At 51.1% G+C, this 24,662-nt stretch overlaps 2 protein-coding genes across 2 annotated transcripts; both read left to right on the forward strand.

Moving 5' to 3' along the window:
• The first annotated feature begins 1,558 nt into the window (after window positions 1-1,558).
• Window positions 1,559-12,844, forward strand: polr2a (RNA polymerase II subunit A). Its single transcript, XM_068307645.1, has 29 exons — window positions 1,559-1,892; window positions 2,609-2,741; window positions 2,821-2,957; window positions 3,053-3,226; window positions 3,307-3,588; window positions 3,686-3,847; window positions 3,957-4,177; window positions 4,283-4,415; window positions 4,548-4,672; window positions 4,865-5,075; window positions 5,148-5,357; window positions 5,439-5,607; window positions 5,681-5,775; window positions 5,851-6,054; window positions 6,134-6,356; window positions 6,439-6,622; window positions 6,700-6,871; window positions 6,953-7,058; window positions 7,134-7,339; window positions 7,412-7,675; window positions 7,751-7,958; window positions 8,033-8,133; window positions 8,224-8,328; window positions 8,403-8,585; window positions 8,667-8,870; window positions 8,945-9,131; window positions 9,221-9,334; window positions 9,424-9,573; window positions 10,002-12,844. The coding sequence occupies exons 1-29, from the start codon at window positions 1,806-1,808 to the stop codon at window positions 11,150-11,152; spliced, it is 5,901 nt and encodes a 1,966-aa protein (XP_068163746.1). The 5' UTR covers window positions 1,559-1,805; the 3' UTR covers window positions 11,153-12,844.
• Window positions 12,845-15,161: 2,317 nt separating this feature from the next.
• LOC137590451 (macrophage-capping protein-like) lies at window positions 15,162-21,638 on the forward strand. Its single transcript, XM_068308082.1, has 9 exons — window positions 15,162-15,275; window positions 17,510-17,703; window positions 18,275-18,429; window positions 19,942-20,100; window positions 20,172-20,321; window positions 20,487-20,573; window positions 20,647-20,779; window positions 20,894-20,985; window positions 21,078-21,638. Exons 2-9 carry the CDS (start codon window positions 17,511-17,513, stop codon window positions 21,141-21,143), a joined length of 1,035 nt encoding a protein of 344 aa, XP_068164183.1. The 5' UTR covers window positions 15,162-15,275; window position 17,510; the 3' UTR covers window positions 21,144-21,638.
• Window positions 21,639-24,662: the final 3,024 nt, after the last annotated feature.

The following is a 24,662-nucleotide window of genomic DNA, read 5'->3' on the forward strand; positions in this document are numbered from 1 at the left end:
GAAATATTAGAATATTAGAAAATATTAGAATTAATTAGAAAAAGATGTGAGAGCAGATATTTGACTAAATAGCGACTGACTGACCGGGGAGAGGGACGTTCTGTCCCGTAGTGTGGAAGAAACGTTCAGGGTACCGGAGCCAGGTGACGGGAAACACCAGTGGTGTTACAACTCACCATTAGTGTTACAACTCACCAGTGGTGTTACAACTCACCAGTAGTGTTACAACTCACCAGTAGTGTTACAACTCACCATTAGTGTTACAACTCACCATTAGTGTTAAAACTCACCAGTAGTGTTACAACTCACCATTAGTGTTACAACTCACCATTAGCGTTACAACTCACCAGTAGTGTTAAAACTCACCATTAGTGTTACAATTCCCGGAACAAAGCCGGTACCGTCCAGTTAATCCCTGCCTTATGCTAACCCGACCAGCTGTATCGCTACCAAGCAGATTTAGCTGGTTACTTATATAACTAGCTGGTTATTACTAGACTTGTTGTCATATCTGTATTATTTCAATCGGATCAGTGATCGATTATCCGTAAACCAGGTTAGTTACTAAACCAAGCGTTTCAGACCGCTTTCCTAACGTGGCCTGCAAGAGCGTTTTAACATTTTAAACAAAAAATATTACAAACACGAGATGTTGCGGACAATAAATTTGTTATAAAGTACCAACAGAGCACAGGTCCGTAAAAACATTTAAATATTTTCCAAAAACAAACGTCAAATGGACGACTAAGGCTTCTCCGGGTCTTTCCTGTCGAGCGCAGGCGAAATCCAGTCCGCTGGCCCGGCATGAGCGGCAGGCAAGTCCGGGGTTCGTGTCGAAGTCCCATAGATCCAAAAGTGCAGATGAAAACGAAAGAGATAATCAACGCATTATGAAAGCAGCTAAAAAATTATTCATTACACATTAATTCAATGTGAAAATATAATGTATTTCGACAATTTCCCCGTGTTTAATCAACGGTCTAAAGTAGGCCTCAGCCCTGAGACACTTTTCTTAGAGCCCAGGCTGTTCTACAGCGAGACGAGCGGTGGAACACAGATTTTTTTTATTTTTGCTCTGGGGGAAGAAATACACATCGGCAAATTTCGGCACATTTCGTAAAGGAGGCGGATTTTGTTTAAATTATTCAAAGAAGGTTCAGTTCTTCAGAGCCATTGGCTCTGTCTGCCAAACTACTGAATATTAATAACAAGAAGGACGAATTGAGAGGGTTTGGATTGCATATTCTTATTTCGCATGTAAATTACAGGCCGCACTGCCTACTCTCTGGAAATGGAACCAATCAGGATGATCTTACAACACATGAACGCCCGCCTTCACCTCTTAATTCGTCAAAAAAATAAAGACACCATCTTATTGGCTCTACGTATGAGAAAATTGAATATTCACACATCTGCCTTGGAAGGCCAATGAGCGTTTAACTACAAAGCTCTTTGTCCCACCTTCCACATAATGAGTCCCTGCTCTTCTGGGCGGTCACCCCCGTAGTAGGCACTCAGTCTATATAAACAAGTGTTGAGGCGCTTCAACCTCAGAGGCGCTTACAGCGCGCCAGAGTGTAGATCAGGAAAAGGGAGGAGAGCGGTCAGCTGCTACCGCTAATAGGAGCAAAAGAGAAATATTCCAGTGTTGAGGGCAGCTGGTAGCGGAGGTCCTTGGGATACCGCCTACGGAGGCTATCCGGTCACCGTTGGCGACCTGACCTGAGCCGTGGTGATTATTTTGCGGCTGTTCCTGCTCACAAAGCGGCGTGCCGAGGAAGGACGCGTCTCTTTGAATAGACAGGATGCACGGACCGCCCTCCGGCGACAGCGCATGCCCACTGCGCACGATCAAGAGAGTTCAGTTCGGCATCATCAGCCCAGATGAGCTTGTAGGTTCTGTTTGTGTGGGAGCGGGGTGTTTTCTTCATGTGCATACTGTTCACACACCACTCTGACGGGTTTCTCTTTGCTTATCCTGTAGTTTAACACGTGGCAAAGACACGAGCTGTGTTTAACAAACGGTTGCTGTTAGCCTAGCCTAGCTAGCTGGTGCTAACATGTAGCAGGAAGTTTGGAAAACTTTAAGCACAACATTCTGAGGATCGATCCACGCGATCACATCAATTAAACCCCCATTTAATTCTTGTAACGTACCTGTAGGCCCACCTGTAAGTAGAAACTTTATTTTTTAGCTGCTGTAAAAACAAGTTGTTTGATTTCACGTCTGGTCGCACTGTAACGATATACATTACTATATACCAGTGGTTCATTTACACGCATTGCAATGTTTTCTATTACAATAAATGAATTAAATGATAATGTTAATTCAACAAATTCGGCCGTTGATGTTTTCTTTGACTCTGTGTTTGGTAATAAATTGTTGTAACATTTGTAAATACGAGATAATTTACATGTCACTCGTTATTCAGCAGTAGCATAGCAGTTAGCATTGGTTGGACAAATTGTGCTCTCTAAGTTTTTATCAGCACTGACCTACTGGTGATGGATTCACGTTCGTAGACTATTTAATGACTTATTAGTGCTCTACTACTGATGTTAAATGCTCACCTGTCTGTTCTGGATTCTATTAAACTCGTTTTCCCAGAAACGGATGTCTGTCACTGAAGGGGGAATTAAATACCCCGAAACAACAGAAGGAGGACGCCCCAAACTTGGGGGCCTTATGGACCCAAGACAAGGCGTCATAGAGCGGAGTGGACGATGTCAGACGTGTGCAGGTAAAGGGTCATGTTAGCATTTCTCGCTAAAATCTATAATCTGTTATGAATTGATGTAATATTTAGTTTTTTTCGGTAGGCAACATGACAGAATGCCCGGGTCATTTTGGCCACATAGAGCTGGCTAAGCCCGTGTTCCACGTGGGCTTCATCACAAAGATCATGAAGGTTCTTCGCTGTGTCTGCTTCTTTTGCTCAAAGCTGTTGGTGGACTCGGTCAGTTATCATCCACTAAAGCACATTTTTGTCCGGTAAAAAGGTTTTTTTTGCACTTTTTATGTTTAACATGCTTCCATTGCTGTTCCTGTTAGAACAATCCAAAGATCAAGGACATCATGGCCAAAACGAAAGGGCTGCCCAGGAAGCGTCTGACCAACGTGTACGAGCTGTGCAAAGGAAAGAACATTTGTGAAGGAGGTGAGGAGATGGACAACAAATTCGGAATGGAGCAGCAGGAGACGGAGGAGGACATCACCAAAGAGAAGGTGTGTGGCTGAAGATGTGTTCTGGGCAGTTCAGCATTTGTTGCATTGCTCACCCTGTTTTTCATCCATCTCCTATGCAGGGCCACGGTGGATGTGGACGATACCAGCCCCGCATCAGACGCTCCGGACTGGAGCTGTACGCCGAATGGAAGCACGTGAACGAGGATTCGCAGGAGAAGAAGATCCTGCTCAGCCCAGAACGTGTGCATGAGATCTTTAAGCGCATCTCTGATGAAGAGGACATCATCCTGGGGATGGATTCCAAGTTCGCCCGACCGGAGTGGATGATCGTGACGGTGCTGCCTGTGCCCCCCCTGGCTGTCAGGCCCGCCGTGGTCATGCAGGGTTCAGCTCGTAACCAGGTAACGGGATACTTACCTAGCATGTCGCTGGCGTGTCACGCCGCGTGTTTTATTCCTGTGTTATTGGGCGACAACAACATGAATCCTTGTCTTACAGGACGACTTGACCCACAAGTTGGCCGACATTGTTAAAATCAACAACCAGCTGCGACGGAACGAGCAGAGCGGCGCTGCAGCTCACGTCATCGCCGAGGACGTCAAGCTGCTTCAGTTCCACGTGGCCACCATGGTGGACAACGAGCTGCCGGGGCTGCCGAGGGTAGGGACGCCCCCCACGTCTGACACCAGACATTCAGACTGACTGGAACAAACTGGAGCCCCAGCGGCTCCCGTTCTGTTTCATATTCAGTGTTGTTTGTCTTTGGTAGGCCATGCAAAAGTCCGGCCGCCCCCTCAAATCCATCAAACAGCGTCTGAAGGGGAAAGAGGGGCGGGTCCGGGGGAACCTCATGGGCAAGCGTGTCGACTTCTCCGCCCGGACCGTCATCACCCCGGACCCCAACCTGCAGATCGACCAAGTGGGCGTCCCGCGGTCCATCGCCGCCAACATGACCTTCCCAGAAATCGTCACACCCTTTAACATCGACAGGTACCGTGGACGTTGGAGGTTTCATTCAACGTTACGTGTAGAAAAACAACTACTTCACAACAATTCCTCGAACAAAACGTCGTCTAATTCATCTTGACATCCCAGATTACAGGAGCTGGTGCGACGGGGCAACAGCCAGTACCCCGGAGCCAAATACATCATCAGAGACAACGGAGACAGAATCGACCTCCGGTTCCACCCCAAACCAAGTGACCTCCACCTGCAGATCGGCTACAAGGCAAGATTGATCACATTATCAATCAATCAATCGACCTCAGGAGCTTTACCGATCATTAAAACAAACATCTTCTTAGAATGAAATGTTGAAGAGACATTTCTATCCAGACTAAACTGGGATTCTTCCATCCAGGTGGAGAGACACATGTGTGACGGGGACATCGTCATCTTCAACCGACAGCCGACCCTACACAAGATGTCCATGATGGGGCACAGGGTCAGGATCCTGCCCTGGTCCACCTTTAGACTCAACCTCAGGTAGCGGATCACTGTGGAACAGACACCCTCCTGTAGAAGTCATGTTTGATGAAGGACTAGACCATAATAGTCACGGTTAAAGAAACCCTGACTGTCCTTAAACTTCTGATGAATCCCTTTCAGATCAATGATTATTGATTGAATTGGGTCTTCATGCGACTTCCTGTCACTGTTTCTCTTGCCCCCCCCCAGCGTCACCACCCCGTACAACGCTGACTTTGACGGGGACGAGATGAACCTCCACCTGCCCCAGTCCCTGGAGACGAGGGCGGAGATCCAGGAGCTGGCCATGGTGCCGCGTATGATCGTCACCCCCCAGTCCAACCGGCCCGTCATGGGCATCGTGCAGGACACCCTCACCGCCGTCCGCAAATTCACCAAGAGGGACGTGTTCCTAGAGAGGGTGAGGCGTCGCTCCGGGGGGGGGGGGGTTTCTTCTCTGGAACGGGTCTGAACCTCCGTTTCTCCCCCACAGGGTGAGGTGATGAACCTCCTCATGTTCCTGTCCACCTGGGACGGGAAGGTGCCTCAACCTGCCATCCTCAAGCCCCGCCCCCTGTGGACCGGCAAGCAGATCTTCAGCCTCATCATCCCCGGACACATCAACGTGATCCGCACACACAGCACACACCCCGACGACGAGGACAGCGGGCCGTACAAACACATCTCGCCCGGGGACACCAAGGTAACCCCCCTCCCCCGGTTCGACCGCGCCTCGACCCCCCCGGCTCCGACACGAGTGACGACACACTTCCTGTCTCTTCAGGTGATCGTGGAGAACGGCGAGCTGATCATGGGCATCCTGTGTAAGAAGTCTCTGGGGACGTCCGCCGGCTCGCTGGTCCACATCTCCTACCTGGAGATGGGCCACGACATCACCAGACTCTTCTACTCCAACATCCAGACGGTGGTCAACAACTGGCTGCTCATCGAGGGTGAGGACCAATCAGAGTCTGACTTCACGTCCCGTCATCCGTCACGTGAACATTCACGCTGACTCTCCTGCAGGTCATTCCATCGGTATCGGAGACTCCATCGCTGACGCCAAGACCTACCTGGACATCCAGAACACCATCAAGAAGGCCAAGCAGGACGTGATAGAGGTAGGAGCCCCGCCCCAGACCAGCTTGGGGGGTGAAGTCCTGTGAGCAGACGTGACTCTGGCGTTCGTCCGGCAGGTGATCGAGAAGGCCCACAACAACGAGCTGGAGCCCACCCCCGGAAACACGCTGAGGCAGACCTTCGAGAACCAGGTGAACCGCATCCTGAACGACGCCCGAGACAAGACGGGGTCCTCCGCCCAGAAGTCCCTGTCCGAGTACAACAACTTCAAGTCCATGGTGGTGGCCGGCTCCAAGGGCTCCAAGATCAACATCTCCCAGGTGGGGGTCCACACCAGCACCCGAGTGAGAACAGAGGAGCGATGGGGGGCCTTCTGACGCCTGTGGTTCCCTCATGCAGGTCATCGCCGTGGTGGGGCAGCAGAACGTGGAGGGTAAGCGGATCCCCTTCGGCTTCAAGCACCGCACGCTGCCCCACTTCATCAAGGACGACTACGGGCCGGAGAGCAGGGGCTTCGTGGAGAACTCCTACCTGGCCGGGCTGACGCCCACCGAGTTCTTCTTCCACGCCATGGGGGGCAGGGAGGGTCTGATCGACACGGCGGTGAAGACGGCCGAGACGGGTGAGTCCAGACGGCCTGGTGGGGCGTCGCTGACCCCCAGTGCAACAGCGTTTGTGCTAACGCGGTGAACCTGTGGCACCAGGGTACATCCAGCGCCGTCTGATCAAGTCCATGGAGTCGGTGATGGTGAAGTACGACGGCACGGTGAGGAACTCCATCAACCAGGTGGTCCAGCTGCGCTACGGCGAGGACGGGCTGGCGGGGGAGAACGTGGAGTTCCAGAACGTGGCGACGCTCAAACCGTCCAACAAGGCTTTTGAGAAGAAGTGAGCGAAGCCCAGAGGTCCTCTGAAGGTAGAACACCAGATGTTCCTGCAGCGCTTTAACGTTCTTGACCCCCCAGGTTTAAGTTCGACTGCACCAACGAGCGTGCGCTGCGGCGGACGCTGCAGGAGGACGTGGTGAAGGACGTGCTGACCAACGCCCACGTCCAGAGCGCCCTGGAGCGCGAGTTCGACAAGATGAAGGAGGACCGGGAGACCCTCAGGGACACCTTCCCCACCGGGGACAGCAAGGTGAGCCCCCCCCCCCACACACACACACACGCTCTGTGAAACCAGGAGAGCTCATCCTGCAATGCCCGTCCTCACCTGCAGGTGGTGCTGCCGTGCAACCTGGCCAGAATGATCTGGAACGCTCAGAAGATCTTCCGCATTAACCCTCGCACTCCAACGGACCTCAATCCTCTGAGGGTCGTGGACGGTAGGCGTGACGGCAGAACATACGTGTTCCTCACTTCATGGCTGTGAATAAACACGTCACTGCCCCCCCCCCCAGGTGTTCACGAGCTCAGCAAAAAGCTGGTGATCGTCAACGGCGACGACCCGCTGAGCAAACAGGCCCAGCAGAACGCCACGCTGCTGTTCAACATCCACCTGCGCTCCACCCTCTGCTCCAAACGCATGACGGAGGAGTTCCGCCTCTCCACCGAGGCCTTCGATTGGCTGCTGGGGGAGATCGAGACCAAGTTCAACCAGTCCATCGTAGGTCCAGCGCCATAGGGCTCAGACCGGCCCCGGGGCCGGGCCGACGCTCACGTGTTCTGTGTTCCTCAGGCGCACCCGGGCGAGATGGTGGGGGCGCTGGCGGCCCAGTCCCTGGGGGAGCCGGCCACCCAGATGACCCTCAACACCTTCCACTACGCCGGCGTGTCGGCCAAGAACGTGACGCTGGGCGTGCCGCGTCTGAAGGAGCTGATCAACATCTCCAAGAGGCCCAAGACGCCGTCGCTCACCGTCTTCCTGCTGGGGCAGGCGGCGCGCGACGCCGAGCGGGCCAAGGACATCCTGTGTCGGCTGGAGCACACCACCCTGAAGAAGGTGGGGCCACCGCGCGTCTGAGGCGCCGTTCTGAGTCCAGAGCGGCGACTGAACGCCAGGCGTCTCCCCCCACAGGTGACCGCCAACACGGCCATCTACTACGACCCCAACCCCCAGAACACGGTGGTGGCGGAGGACCAGGAGTGGGTGAACGTCTACTACGAGATGCCCGACTTCGACGTGACGCGCATCTCGCCCTGGCTGCTGCGCATCGAGCTGGACCGCAAGCACATGACGGACCGCAAGCTCACCATGGAGCAGATCGCAGAGAAGATCAACGCAGGTAGGTGAACGCTCGGTCGCCACGGTAACGGAGACGGCGTCGGTTCCTGAGTAACGCGCGGGCGTGTCCTTCAGGCTTCGGGGACGACCTGAACTGTATCTTCAACGACGACAACGCAGAGAAGCTCGTCCTGAGGATCCGCATCATGAACAGCGACGAGAACAAGTTCCAGGAAGTGAGTGTGGGGGGGTCGGGGGGCGTGTTCAACTACACGTGTTGGTTTATGTTGATCTCGTGAACCGTCATGATGATGATGATGATGCAGGATGAAGAGGTGGTGGACAAGATGGACGACGACGTGTTCCTGCGGTGCATCGAGTCCAACATGCTGACCGACATGACGCTGCAGGGCATCGAGCAGATCAGCAAGGTAACGCTCGCCGGCGCCGCCGTGAAGCTCCTGTCTGTCTGCAGCCGTGAGTCACAGGTGGCGTCCCCCCCCAGGTGTACATGCACCTCCCCCAGACCGACAACAAGAAGAAGATCATCATCACGGAGGACGGCGAGTTCAAGGCGCTGCAGGAGTGGATCCTGGAGACGGACGGCGTGAGCCTGATGAGGGTCCTGAGCGAGAAGGACGTGGACCCGGTCCGGACCACCTCCAACGACATCGTGGAGATCTTCACGGTACGGCGGGGGGTCGCCCAGGGGGCGGAGGCGGAGGCGGGGCCGCTCGGGTTCTGACCCCCCCGGTGCGTGTGTCGCTAGGTGCTGGGCATCGAGGCGGTGCGGAAGGCGCTGGAGCGGGAGCTCTACCACGTCATCTCCTTCGACGGCTCCTACGTCAACTACCGCCACCTGGCGCTGCTGTGTGACACCATGACCTGCAGGGGTCACCTGATGGCCATCACCCGCCACGGCATCAACCGCCAGGACACGGGCCCGCTCATGAAGTGCTCCTTCGAGGAGACGGTGAGGCCACGGCGCCGGCAGACGTGGGTCACGGCTCGCCGGAGGGGGGCTCCTAACGTGTGCGTGTCCTGCAGGTGGACGTGCTGATGGAGGCGTCGTCCCACGGCGAGAGCGACCCCATGAAGGGCGTGTCGGAGAACATCATGCTGGGCCAGCTGGCCCCCGCCGGGACCGGCTGCTTCGACCTGCTGCTGGACGCCGACAAGTGCAAATACGGCATGGAGATCCCCACCAACATCCCCGGCATCAGCGTGGCTGGACGTGAGTGGGCGTCGGCCCGGCGCCGCGGGGCGGAGCATCGGTGAGCAGAACGTTAGCAGGTGTCTGACGCGTGTCGCTCTCCCCCACAGCCACCGGGATGTTCTTCGGGTCGGTGCCCAGTCCCATGAGCGGGATGTCCCCCGCCATGACGCCGTGGAACACGGGCGCCACGCCGGCCTACGGCGCCTGGTCGCCCAGCGTGGGTCAGTCCAATCAGACGCTTCGTTGGCTCGTCTCGTAGTTAGTTTGTGTCGGAGGAAGTGAGTCTGACCTGCGATGCTTCTTCCTCCAGGAAGCGGGATGACCCCCGGAGCGGCGGGCTTCTCCCCCAGCGCCGCCTCGGACGCCAGCGGCTTCTCTCCGGGCTACTCGCCCGCCTGGTCGCCCACGCCGGGCTCCCCGGGGTCCCCGGGGCCGGCCAGCCCCTACATCCCGTCTCCAGGTGAGCAGCACTTCCTGTTCGAGAGGAAACATGTTTGACCCCAGAGGGGGGGACGCACCCCAGAGGGGGACGCGCCCCAGAGGGGGACGCACCCCGGAGGGGGACGCGCCCCAGAGGGGGACGCACCCCAGAGGGGGGGGACACCCCGGAGGGGGGGACACCCCTGAGAACCTCCAGTGACCTTACAGTGCAGAGAATCCTGTTCTCTTAGAGTGTAGCTGGTTGTCGGTTCGAGTCCCTGTGACTATCAGACAGGACACAGGCTGTTCTCTGATTGGTCCTCAGACAGGAAGCTGTTCTCTGATTGGTCCTCAGACAGGAAGCTGTTCTCTGATTGGTCCTCAGACAGGAAGCTGTTCTCTGATTGGTCCTCAGACAGGAAGCTGTTCTCTGATTGGTTCCTGACTCGTCTCTGTTTCCCCCTCCAGGTGGAGCGATGTCGCCCAACTACTCCCCCACCTCCCCCGCATACGAGCCCCGCTCCCCGGGGGGCTACACCCCCCAGAGCCCCGGCTACTCCCCCACGTCGCCCTCCTACTCGCCCACCTCCCCCTCCTACTCCCCCACCAGCCCCAACTACTCCCCCACCTCCCCCTCCTACTCTCCCACCTCGCCCAGCTACTCCCCCACCTCCCCCTCCTATTCGCCCACGTCTCCGTCTTACTCCCCCACCTCCCCCTCTTACTCCCCTACCTCCCCCTCCTACTCCCCCACCTCCCCCTCTTACTCTCCTACCTCCCCCAGCTACAGCCCCACCTCCCCCAGCTACAGCCCGACGTCACCCAGCTACTCCCCCACCTCCCCGTCTTACTCCCCCACGTCCCCCTCCTACTCCCCCACCTCCCCCTCCTACTCCCCCACCTCCCCCTCCTACTCCCCCACCTCCCCCTCCTACTCACCCACTAGCCCCAGCTACAGCCCAACCTCGCCCAACTACACCCCCACCTCGCCCAGCTACTCCCCCACGTCTCCCTCCTACTCCCCCACCTCCCCCTCTTACTCCCCAACCTCCCCCAACTACACCCCCACCAGCCCCAACTACTCCCCCACCTCCCCGTCATACTCCCCCACCTCCCCCTCCTACTCGCCCTCCAGCCCCCGCTACACCCCCCAGTCCCCCACCTACACACCCAGCTCCCCCTCATACAGCCCCAGCTCCCCCTCCTACTCCCCCACCTCTCCAAAATACACCCCCACCTCCCCCTCCTACAGCCCCAGCTCCCCAGAGTACACCCCCACATCTCCCAAGTACTCCCCTACCTCCCCGAAATACTCCCCAACGTCACCCAAATACTCCCCCACCTCCCCCACTTACTCCCCCACGACTCCAAAATACTCCCCCACCTCCCCCACCTACTCCCCCACATCCCCTACTTACACCCCCACCAGCCCCAAGTACTCCCCCACCTCTCCCACGTACTCCCCGACGTCGCCCAAGTACTCGCCCACCTCCCCCACATACTCGCCCACCTCCCCCAAAGGCTCCACCTACAGCCCCACGTCGCCCGGATACAGCCCCACCTCCCCCACCTACAGCCCGGCCATCAGCCCCGACGACAGCGACGAGGAGAACAACTGATGCCCCCCGGGCGAGGAGGAGGAGGGGCGGCTGAGGGCGGGGCCGACACCTGGACCAATCGGAGGCCTCCTTTACCGCCACAGATCCTAAAACTGTTTGGTGAAAGACTTGAAGTGCTCCGCCTGAGGGAGGAAAGGCTGCCTTTGACATAGTTTTAATTTCCACATGGGGGGGTCCCATGAGGGAATTAAAAGAGGAAGATGTGAACACATGGCGACAGGAAGTGCTCCTGTGTCACTTCCTGTCTCTACGCGTCGGGTGTCAGGTCGAACGCGATCTTGTTGCCAAAAGCCTCTGAGAAGCGGGTCGTCTTCACTGCTGCCGGCCCCACCGGGGGTCTGCTGCTTTTGTAAAACTCGCCGCGAGCCATGGGGGCGTTTTACCACCGGGGGGGGGGTGCTTCAGGCGTTCCATTAGTTCAGTTCGAGCGTCACTGAACGCATCGCGGCTCGTACCCGGCGCCGCCCTCCGTCGACACACACCTGAAAGATGTCATGAAAACGCCACCAGCATCCGGAGCGCCGGGGGCTCTCACACGGACAAACCACCTCGTCGGGGTCCTGAAGGAACAGCTCCTGTTAGTACGTCTAGTCCAGCCTCGGGTTGATTTCTCTCTTTTCAAACCCCCCCACCACCTCACCTCCAGCTAATTTTGTCCCATTTCCGACGCGTTGGCAGGATTATTTGGACTGTTGATTAATTTAAGGAAGGAAGTTAACTTCTATTCTGTGTGAATATAAATATAAGAATTTTATTTTTTGGCTTCCGGCTTGTTTGCATTTGGTGACTTTGTAAACTAGTTTGCAGAACATTAAGTTCATGTGCTGTGGATGAAGAGGACGGGGATGGGGGGGTCTGATTTCTTACAGTGGTGGTAAAAACGCTTCATTAACGGTTTCAGATGTTTTTCATTCTGTTCGAGGCTCGGAGGCGTTTAGCACGTAATTCCTTTTGTTGCCACCAGGAGGCGATGTTTAATCTGGTCTTTTTTTTCTTCACCACATAGAAACTCGTTTTCTTTTAAGCCCAGATTGTCCAAAAGCACAACTTTTGGACGTCCCTTTAAAATCCAACCCTTACCCACTACATTAGTGTGAACATCTGTCTGAACATGGCTGCTGTCTCTACTCTGATTGGCTCTTTGATGGATGATTTTGGAAACACCCTCCCCTCCAGTTCACCTGGATTGTCACCTGAGTCCTCTTCATCCACAAAAAATTTTTTTTTTCTGAAATCAGTGTTTCTTTCCATCAGTGTAAATACATAAGGAGAAGCGTGTTGGGTCTGACTGGGAGTCCTGACAGATACAGACTAATAGTCCTTACCAGTATGTTGGGATGACTCTTTGGGGATGAAACGCTCGTGAACCGAGAGGACGGCGTCTTCTGGCCTTTGAATTAAGCAGGTGTGGACATTGCACTTAGATTGGTTGGACCGAAGCTCTAGACGGTGTCCACTGGCTCTCGTCCTGTTGTCTTAATGTGTGCTGTCCAATCCGCTGGAGCGTCGGGACTCCTGGGGGGTGTCAATGTATGAGTGAGTCAGTGACCGAGGGGGGAGACAGGGTTCAAGCTGAGGAAAGACATCACGTGTCTCGGCAACGGAAGGTTCCACTTGAAATTGCCTCTGTATAAAATCAATTCATTATATCGTTCTCTGTAACTTTGTTCTGTTGGTTTTTTGACTTGGGAGGGGGGGGGGGTAAATGAATAAAAATTTTACTACAAGTCTGTTTTCATGTTCCTCCATCGCATTTGGAAAATTAGAATAAACACGCTACGCTGAAGTGTCATCTGGAGATGACCTTTAGTAATTCTACATGTCAGATTTCCCGTTGTAATTTATTTAGTTTTCCTAAACTTCTACATAAACAGACGTCACATGAAACTAGTTTTACTAAAACTATTCAACCAGGTGTAAAAACGATTAAAATGTTGATCAAACATTTAATATTAAAATAAGTTCAGTAAAAGTTCAATTAAACTAAACATTCTTGATTAGTTAGCCTCATCTTGTTGGATACTTTTATATTTATCTTCATCTAGTTTAAGAAATAAATGTTAATAGTTTACGGCGTAGATTAGTAAACTATTATTTACTCAATTCAGTCCTGATGAGCTAGTCCAAGAAATCACGTGACCAAGCTCTGACGTCACACTTACGTTTTCCTTTTCGTGCGCTCAACTTCCGGTAAACTCACCTGCTCTTAATTAGAACGCTTTGCTAACAATCAGGGTAATTAGCATAAACATGCTACATAAACGTTCCCAGAGCTTTGATGTCAGATCATTTGATACATTGTTTACTTTGGTGTCGTGCACGTGACTGTTGCCTTCAGGTGAACTCACAGAATCGGGAAAATGAGCTTCCTGTGGTGTTTGTGGCGTTCCCTCGTTCTGGAGACCAACTTTTAACAATAAACTTTAACTCCGTCCTGCGTCTCGTTAATGACGTCACTACCAATCAGACCAACGATAAACAACATCAAGATAAACAGGTTTGATAAACAACTCACCTGGACCTGCCGGCAGGTGGAGGACGGAGAAGTTTTACCGTGACGGACCGTCAGGAGAGCAGACTTCACCTGTTTGGTCCCAAACAGCTTCCGTTGGAAGGCGAACGATTAAAAAATAAACAAACATACACACACACACACACACACACACACACACACACACACACACACACACACACACACACACACACACACACACACACACACACACACACACACACACACACGCACATATAAACCAAATGTATTTAAACTTTTACAGTGTATGAATTCAATTAAAACATTTAATTCTGATTTGATTAATATCTTAGTATTGATTAAATCAATACTAAGATATTAATTGTAAGAAAACACCCTGTTTTGAGGGTAAAGATAAATTAGGACTTGATCAAGAAATTAAAAGTAAAAGGCCAGTACAAATTTAATAATATCTTGTCCACTGAAGCATATCCTTAAAGGTGTTTTAGGTAGGTGAAATTATTTGCTGGCAGAGTAGATAATTATAGTGATTTTCATTTGGCCCATTACCTGTGTGTCACATGACCACCTGTGGCCTGTGTGCAGACAGGTGTGTTTGTTTATGAGGCAGCGGCTCCTGTTTGTGTCGGTTGTTGGTGATAAATATCAGTCATAGACTTTGACTCCCAACTCATTAATGTGGAGTTGTTAACTAAAAATAAGACGTTCAGCAGTTGAAGAAAATCACTTTTTCTTTACTGTTGGGTTAACTAGTTAGCTAGCTTAGCTTAGCATCACCAGACAAATCTGAAAACCTTCTGATGCACAAATCTGATTTCTTCTGTCGAAACTCGCACTTTTAATGAAATATTAGACGCCTACTGACAGTCCTGACTCTGGAAGCTGCTCATGGGGGGAGTTGCTCAGGTGTGGTTAAATGGGCGGAGCTGGCCAGGTGCTTCCTATTGCTGCTGGTCTGTGGTCCGGACCTGTGACAAGAAGAACACAAAAACAGGAAATAAACGACTCATGCCGTAACCCTGGTTCTGTTATTTATTACCCTGTTACCCTTTTTGTTTTTCTGTAGGGCGTGTCAGTAACATTAACTGCCACTAGGTGTCGCATGAGAGCAGGAGACACTTTCTCACGCCACTAAAAAAAGGGAAAAAGAAACCCAGAATTCACATTGGGAACAAAATCTGACTCAAAATGGAATAAATTCTTCCCCAATAAAAAATCCAGTCCCACACCAGATTCCAACACATTCTGTTTGTTACGTTTTGAGTCTTCCTGCTACCAGGACATTAGCTTACGTAGCAAACGTTATAAAGCCTGATTTCTAATTCACCTCCAGTGTCAAAAATATTTTTAAAAATTAAATTTGAAATATGGTTGAGAAGATCACTGTAAAAAAACTAAAACAAAATTGAAAATGTTAGTATTTTATCTTCTTGAATTGCTAAAATGGAAGTGAAAATTGCATCTTGTCACATTTGCACAATTTCCTCCACGTTTGTTGTGAGTCAGAAGGCTGGGCTCCGACAGACAGGAAGTGTGAAAGAGGAAGAATCCTCAGGCATGTTTCTCCCTGTCTGGCGGCTTTTCTTGACGGCGTCAGACGTTCTGTGTCCCACCAGCTCCTCTGCTCACGTGAGTTTGAACCTTCAGTGAACATTTTTCTGCACAAACTCAGCCTCAGGTTTTCTCAGTTATCCTGTTTTTACCTTCCTGCCTCTCTCTTTGTTCAATGAATCTTTTGTCTACTTGTTGTCCCACATTCCACCCTCCGTGTTCCCTGCTCACATTCCTGGGATCAGCTTCAGGTTCAGTTTCAGGTTTAGCTTCAGTTTCTGCTTCAGTTTCTGTTTCTCTGGACATCCTTTCAGTCAAACTCTTCTTCCCGGCTCCACTTTTCTGCTTTTAGCCTGGAAAATCCAGACTTGTCTCCCTGTAATCAGTCTTTCTATCACTTCCTGCATCTATCTTGGTCTAACCTGTAGACCAGGACTACCCAGGGTGGGGTTTCAGAGGCGCCGGAGAAAAGTTAAACACTTCTGAGCCCAGATGTAAAGGTGTGATTGAACATCTCATGATGCTGTAAAGCCTCCTCCATCCCTCACATCTGACGTTCTTCCTCCTCATTTATTTGTGGGTTACAGTGTGAATGGGTCGATTGTGAATTTCAAATCCGTTCCCTTCAGAGACCAAACGCCTCCAGCTCAGACGGTCAGACAGCGACTGACAGGAGGAAGAACAGAGTTCACTTTTCTACGTTCTAGAAGAACGAAATGTTAAAAAGAAGCAGAACAACAGACATGTGTGATGTCACCAGCTCCTCCCCCTCTCATTGGTGGAGAATAAAACAGTAGATTGTTGTCAGTAAATGCTATAAAAGTACTCCAGAAGCTGCTTTTACGACTCCAAAGACTTCAATACCCATCAGCCCCGGCTGTCAGAAGTTAAAGGGAAATAAATGCAGGATCGGGTGAGGGTGGGGGGGCGGAGGAGGTAGAGGAGGGGAGATGAGCCAGGAAGCAGGAACCTGACTCCACCCCCCCCCCTTTGAGTACCCTCACCCCCCCACACAGAGCCTCCTGTCCACAGGACGGGGCTAGGCTTTCATCACACTGGCTCCAGTTACCTCCACAGATAAGCTAACCAGGCCAGGTGAGCCCACACACTCCTCCTCCATGGCCGATGACACACACACACACACACACACACACACACACACACACACACACACACACACACACACACACACACTCCAGCAGACGGTCAGGATGGAGTCGGACTCAGACATGCCGGCGGTCCCGGAGATCATCCAGTAAGTAGACCGGCCCGTCTCCCTCCTGGGGTGTCCAGAGCTTTGACCTTTGACCTGGGGGCCTGGCAGGAGCCCCCCGTTGGGCCTTCCTCTTCTTCCTCGCTCCTTTATCTCATCCACCGTTTCCTGCCCCCCCCTCGGCATCCTATTGACGACGGGTTGCTGAAACGAGGAGCGATCGGTCGCCGATCGGCTCGTTAAACTATCAGAAAAACAACTAAAAGGGGCGGAGCTACTCCTCATGTCGTCGTTACTATGACGACGCGTGATCTTGATGAATGAGTTGCTCATCTGTTCCTGTTTGTCTGGATGTTTCTTTGCTGCTTTCATTTAAAAATGTCTTCGAGCTTCAGGGATGTTTGTTAAAATAAAAGTTGGAAAAAGATTTTTGTTTACCTGGAAGATGATTTTATTAGATTTTAAATTGTGGGATGGAGGCAGATAAACACAGAATGAAGCCCTGGAGCTTACCTGGGAACACCTGGAGGTTCATGTGATCAATAGATGAACCGATCAGGGAAAGTTATGACAGAAATCTTGATTTTTTTATAAAGAAGTTAAAGCACGAATGAAATGTTGGAGGATGTTCAGATGGAGAGTTCTCCTCCCCAGTAGATGTTTCTGTGGGTCTGGTTTGTCTGGAGGTGTTTCTACTGGTCAGCAGCTGATCACGTCTCTTGTCTCCTGTAACCCCCAGTCCTCAGTGACGATCAGTGCCTTAGTATTCTGGGATGTTGTCTGGTCTGGAGACAGAACAACGTTCCTGCGAGACGAGACTTGTGTGGTTGACCCCCCCCCCCCCCCCCCCCGTGACTTAATGTTTGAGATTCACACCCACGACGTGATGCAGCTTGCTCATGGGCGCGCCCCGTGTGTGCAGCGGCCCTGGGGGGGCCTTAGCATCCAGACTCAATTCAAAGCGAGCCTCCCTTCCCACACGCCAACGTCCACACTTCCTGTTTGAGCCGACCCCCCCCCCCAGAGGCTCGTCAGCTGGACCCCCTCCATCCTTCAGTTCTCCGTCAGGTCTAACGCCCCCCCCCTCTCGTCCCTGCAGCATGCTCCCCTTCCAGACAGCCACCAACCCGTTCGGGCCGGAGGTCTGTGAGCCAGGCCTGAGGGTGTGGCGGATGGAGAAGATGAAGGCCGTCCCCCTGGACCCCGCCTCCATCGGCGCCTTCTACAACGGGGACTCCTACGTGGTGCTGGACAACCGGGGGGAGGACGGGACGGACGTCCACATGTGGATCGGTGAGATGCATTGGGTTAGAGCAGTTATAACCGGGCCAATCAGAGCCCAGCAGCACCTCCCACACGGAGTCGTGTCCAATCAGAAAACAGAGTGACACCACATGGAGTCCAGTTCACATTCAGACTGAATCTGGATCAGTTTGAGTCACATCTTTAAAGATTCGTCTCTCAGGTGAGAGAAACCTGACCCGGGGCCAACGGGGGGTGCTTAGAGACGCTCTCAACCCGCCCCCCCTCCCTGAACTTTATTTACCTCCAGCTGAAGCACCTCCATTGTTCACGTCTAACCCTGGTGCTTCGCTGCGGTTCAGGAGGCGACAACCCCCCCCTAATGGCGACGACACCTGAGACTCACCTGCTGCTGATGCATGAAGGGGGAGGATGATGGGAAGACGGGGGGGGGCGTGCAGATGGATGTCATTAAAGATGTAGGAGGGATGGGGGGGTTCTCCAGTGAGGATGTGTTTCCATCGTGTCGTGATGGTGAGGCATGATGGTGAGGCGTGATGGTGTGATGGTGAGGCGTGACAGTGAGGCGTGACGGTGAGGCGTGACGTGTCTTGTTGTCCAGGTGAGAAGTCGACCAAAGACGAACAGGTGACATGCGCCCTGCTGGCCACCCAGCTGGACACCCGTCTGAGCGGAGAGGCCATCCAGCACCGACACGTCCAGGGCTACGAGTCCCCGGAGTTCATGGCTCTGTTCCCCAGGGGGGTCAGCTACAAGGTGAGGGGGGCCACACCTGGGGCTGGGTGGGCAAACAGTCACTAATCCGGGGGGGTCCGGGTCCAGCTCCCTACCAGCTGGAGCGACGCACGGCGTTTAGATCCCCATCATGTTGTTTTTACTCCACGTCTGTCTGCCTCTGATCCTGAACCGTTGAACCACTAGTGAACCGTTTAACCACTAGTGAACCGTTTAACCACTAGTGAACCGTTAGATCACTAGTGAACCATTAAATCACTAGTGAACCGTTGAACCACTAGTGAACCGTTAGATCACTAGTGAACCGTTAAATCACTAGTGAACCGTTAAATCACTAGTGAACCGTTTAACGACTAGTGAACCGTTAAATCACTAGTGAACCGTTAAATCACTAGTGAACCGTTAAATCACTAGTGAACCGTTTAACCACTAGTGAACCGTTAAATCACTAGTGAACCGTTTAACCACTAGTGAACCGTTAGATCACTAGTGAACCGTTAAATCACTAGTGAACCGTTAAATCACTAGTGAACCGTTTAACCACTAGTGAACCGTTGAATCACTAGTGAACCGTTTAACCGCTAGTGAACCGTTAGATCACTAGTGAACCGTTAAATCACTAGTGAACCGTTAAATCACTAGTGAACCGTTTAACCACTAGTGAACCGTTTAACCACTAGTGAACCGTTAGATCACTAGTGAACCGTTTAACCACTAGTGAACAGTTAGATCACTAGTGAACCGTTAAATCACTAGTGAACCGTTTAACCACTAGTGAACCGTTTAACCACTAGCGAACCGTTTAACCACTAGTGAACCGTTTAACCACTAGTGAACCGTTACATCACTAGTGAACCGTTAAATCACTGGTGAACCGTTAAATCACTAGTGAACCGTTTAACCACTAGTGAACCGTTTAACCACTAGTGAACCGTTAGATCACTAGTGAACCGTTAAATCACTAGTGAACCGTTTAACCACTAGTGAACCGTTAGATCACTAGTGAACCGTTTAACCACTAGTGAACCGTTTAACCACTAGTGAACCGTTAGATCACTAGTGAACTGTTAAATCACTAGTGAACCGTTAAATCACTAGTGAACCGTTAAAACACTGGTGAACCGTTAAATCAAAAACATGTTACTGCAGAATAAATCACAATAAAATCTCATTATTCACACATGAAGCTTCTGTTTATATATTAGTGAGATTATTAACCCACCCCCCATTCAGAGGACGCAGCTGAAGACCAGACGCTGATGTTAGCTTGAAATAGATTAATATCATTAAATATCATTAAATAGGTTAAATAGCTTAATATCAGCCAAATGTTACTGAAAATCCATTCATTCACCGTCTGTAGCCGGTGTTTTATTGCTGGGGAGGGCTTCATGACTTTATGGTCTGGAGCGTTCAGCAGTCATTCAGTCTCATTTCCCGGCAGGACGTCTGATATAAAACTCACAGATTAGATGTGGATACCAGATATGGATTGGTTTTATATAAACTCACAGCGTGGGGGCCGTGTTGCAGGAGGGGGGCGTGGAGTCCGGCTTCAGGAGGCCCCAGGGGGCCCAGGCGGTGCAGCGGCTCTACCAGGTCAAAGGGAAGAGGAACATCCGCGCCCGGGAGGTGGAGCTGAGCTGGAGCAGCTTCAACAAAGGAGACTGCTTCATCCTGGACCTGGGGGGGGTGAGGACCAGTGGAGGATTATTTAATCCTCGTGACCCCCCCCCCCTTCAGACCACCGTCTCCCCCCACAGGTCATCGTGTCCTGGACCGGATCGCAGGCCAACGTCTTCGAGAAGCAGAAGGTGCGTGAGATCGCCGAGTTCATCCGCGACACGGACCGACACGGGAAAGCCCAGATCGTGTCCGTGTGCGAGGGGGAGGAGCCTGAGGAGATGCTGCAGGTAAAGCACAAACCACACCGCATCACTGATTTCACAAATCCAGCTAGCTCAGGGCACACTGCGGCCCCCGGGCCGTGTTCGGCCCCCTAGGCTCTGTGGTCCGGCCCCGTGCTCCCAGTGACCCTGGATTAACCCCTGCTGGTCCCTCTGGTTCTGGACCTGCAGGTTCTGGGTCAGAAGCCGGCGCTGGCAGAAAGCACACCTGAAGAGGACGGACAGGCAGACTCCTCCAACTCCGCCTCCCTCTACAAGGTAGCTTCACAAACAGTTAGCATCATGCTAGCCTCTGTCACCTGGGGGGCGTCACACCTGGTTTACCTGACAGGTGTCGGACGCCTCGGGGTCCATGACCATCAGCAAGGTGTCGGGGAGGAGCCCGTTCGGCCGAGAGCTGCTGGTGTCTGAGGACTGCTTCATCCTGGACAACGGCGCCAACGGGAAGATCTTCGTCTGGAAGGGTGAGGAGGAGGAGGGGCTTATCCAATCAGAAGACGGCGTAGCGCACGCAGCAACAGCAGCGTTTGAATCCCGTCAGAGTGGGAACTGAACCTGGTAATGAAATGTCCCTCCAGGCCGGGGGGCGAACGGCGAGGAGAAGCGGGAGGCCCTCCAGATGGCCGACAGCTTCATCGACCAGATGCAGTACCCCCGCATGAAGACGCAGGTACGTCCACCTGGTGTTGGGGGGGGGGGGGGCGCCCCCCAGCAGCCATCGGAGTCTTTGTACCCTAACGGTTCGTTTGCCCCCCGCTGCAGGTGGAGATCCTGCCCCAGGGGAAGGAGACCATCATCTTCAAGCAGTTCTTCAAGAAGTGGGACTGAACGGCGGCGAAACGGCGGCGAAACGGAAGAACATGAATTCACCTGTTCTGTATATATCTGTAGGTCGCTGGTGGGCGGGGCTCTGCAGCTTGTTTCTGACTTTAGAACCAGTGATGTTAGTTTCATTTAGTGAGGACAAAAGTCTAGATCCTATTTTTTACATTTGTCTTGCTGTGCGTTGATAATAAAGTTTTTCCTCCAAACACAAACATCATCATCAGTTCAAAAACTGCTGAGACGTTTAGGACAACAACTGTTGTGTAACGGTGTGAACTATGACCTCCCTGTTGTCATGGTGACCTGAATATCACCTACACACACACACACACACTCATTACCAGTCAGTGGAGTCACGCTAAAGCTTATCAGCACACGTACATTAACTCCGTGTTTTTACTGTAAATGTTTCTCATTACATAGAACATTTAAAAACCAAGCAATTTAAAATATTTTACACTAAAAAATTGAATCCTTAATAAAATACACATCATTAAATTTACATCTGAATCCGTGTCTGGTTTAATTCTTACATGTTTCTGTGTCTCAATTTAATACATTTATAAATTTACATTTTTAAAATGAATTAATTTTAAATAAAATGAGATTTTTTATATTTATTACGTCTTGTTAAGATTAGCTCTATAGAAAATTTAGAACAAGGCAAATAAAAATATCTCAATTATGTTATCTTCTGCTTCATCTGGTTATCTACTTTGTGATAATCACATTCTCGTGTTTATTTATGTTTTCCTTCATATCTTAGTTTATTTAATTCACTCTGAACTGACCTGTTGGTCAAAAACGTCCAACAGAGAAACATGAATTCCCTCTTGTGATAAATTGTAATTACAGCATGATAAACATTGTTAGGTCAGAGATGTACTTATGACACAGTAGTCTGATAAGTAATAATCAAGGTCATCGTGATAGTTACTATAATTATATATATATATATAAAGAATGTCCCTCTCACCCTTGTGGGGTGGTATCTGTGTGTCATCCTCAAGCTCGGGTCCTCTACCAGAGGCCTGGGAGTCTGAGGGTTCTGCGCAGTATTTTAGCTGTTCCTAGGACTGCGCTCTTCTGGACTGAGGCTTCAGATGTTGTTCCAGGAATCTGCTGGAGCCACTCTTCCAGTTTGGGGGTCACTGCCCCAAGTGCTCCTACTACCACGGGGACCACATTAACCTTAACCTTCCACATCTGTTCCAGCTGTTCTTTCAACCCTTGATATTTCTCAATCTTTTCGTGTTCCTTCTTCCTGATGTTGGCGTCAGCTGGAATCGCCACATCTATCACCACTGCTCTCTTCTGCTCTTTGTCCATCACCACTATGTCCGGTTTGTTAGCCAGTAGCTGTTTGTCGGTCTGGAAGCTGAAGTCCCACAGGATCTTAGCCTTGCCGTTCTCAACCACCTTCGGTGGTATGTCCCATTGGGATTTGGGTACTTCTAGTCCATACCGGGTACAGATGTTCCTGTACACTATCACAGCTACTTGGTTGTGCCTTTCCATGTATGCTGAGCTGGCGAGCATCTTACACCCTACTACCACATGCTGGACTGACTCTGGGGCTTCTTTACATAGCCTGCACCTTGGGTCAGATCTACTGTGGTAGATATTGGCCTCTATTGCCCTTGTACTTAGGGCCTGTTCTTGTGCTGCCATGATCAGTGCCTCTGTGCTGTCTGTCAGTCCAGCTTTATTCAGCCATTGGTAGGTCTTCTTGATATCAGCCACTTCCTCTATCTGACGGTGGTACATGCCATGTAGGGGCTTGTCCCTCCATGTTGTCTCCTCCTCCTCCTCTTCCTCCTCAGGTTTCTGCTGTCTAAGGCATTCACTGAGCAGTTCATCTGTTGGGGCCATCTTCCTGATGTACTCTTGGATTTTTGATGTCTCATCCTGGACAGTGGCCCTGATGCTCACTAGTCCTCGGCCTCCCTCTTTCCGCTTAGTGTACAGCCTCAGGATGCTGGACTTGGGGTGAAACCCTCCATGCATGGTGAGGAGCTTTCTAGTCTTGATATCTGTGGCTTCTATCTCCTCCTTTGGCCAGCTTATGATCCCAGCGGGGTATCTGATGACCGGCAGTGCATACATGTTGATGGCTCGGACCTTGTTCTTGCCATTCAGCTGACTTCTCAGGACTTGCCTTACTCTCTGGAGGTATTTGGCTGTGGATGACTTCCTTGCGGCCTCCTCATGGTTGCCATTAGCCTGTGGGATTCCAAGGTATTTGTAGCTGTCCTTGATGTCTTCTATCCTGCCCCCTGGTAGGTTGACCCCTTCAGTTCTGATCATCTTGCCTCTTCTTGATACCATCCGGCCACATTTGTCTAATCCGAATGACATCCCTATGTCGTCGCTGTAGATCCTGGTGGTGTGGATCAGTGAGTCAATTTCTCGCTCATTCCTGGCATACAGCTTGGGCGTGGGCGTGGCTTCGAACCCCAGACATGGCGGGCACTATCCAGTGAGGGTCCTTAGGCAAGACCCTTAATGCTATACGAGCCTACCTCAAACATGAGTGAACACAATGACAGAGTCATACCGGCTCGGACGTCGCCCGGGTTAACAAGGTCCGCGTCAGATGCTAGGGAACCAGGGCAATCTGATGAGAAATGGGCTACTGGAACAAGACACACATGGACAAGGGCGGAGAATAAATATATATATATATATATATATATATATATATATATATATATATATGTGTGTGTGTGTGTGTGTGTGTGTGTGTGTGTGTGTGTGTGTGTGTGTGTGTGTGTGTGTGTGTGTGTGTGTATATATATATATATATATACATACATACATACACACACACACACACACACATACATATATATATATATATATATACATATATATAGGACTATTGTATAAGAACTATTGTAATAATTAAATAATATTGTAGTAATCATTAGTATTTTTAAATTAATTTTTAAAGCACCTTTTAAACATGAAAATATTGCAGAGCCGCATTAAACCAGTCCAAAAATAGACCATAAAATATGAAGTTTAGTATTTTATAGTAAAAAAAATAAAGGAGAACAAATGAACTGGATCCCAGTTTTAGACAAGCAGGAATGAAATCCAGTCCTTACATCATAATTCTGATCAAACCTTCCCTGATCTTGTTCTACGTCAGAGAAACGAGTCTGAAAGTCCTGATTGACGACCACAGTTTTATGACAGGCACAAGATATGACTAATCAGTAATCAATAATCATCATCTGTACCCAGTCATTCATATCACACGTGTCAAATCCATCATTTTGTTTTAACTTTCGTCCAAATTTGAACATTTTGAAGGTTTGAATTGTGTCAATGATTGAATGTTATTACGGTTTGTCCTCACCTCCCACCAGTGCAGCTGCTTCACGACAGGAACACGTTGACCGATCAGGGGGTGTGCGTCACGGGGTTACAGAAACTCACAGCTCCTGCCTGGAAGGCGGGGGTTTTGTGCCAGGAGCTCATCAGGTTTCCTTCATATTTCAAAGCTCATAAAAAGGT

Source organism: Antennarius striatus, chromosome 23, assembly GCF_040054535.1.
Source record: "Antennarius striatus isolate MH-2024 chromosome 23, ASM4005453v1, whole genome shotgun sequence".
NCBI classification, from domain to species: domain Eukaryota; kingdom Metazoa; phylum Chordata; class Actinopteri; order Lophiiformes; family Antennariidae; genus Antennarius; species Antennarius striatus.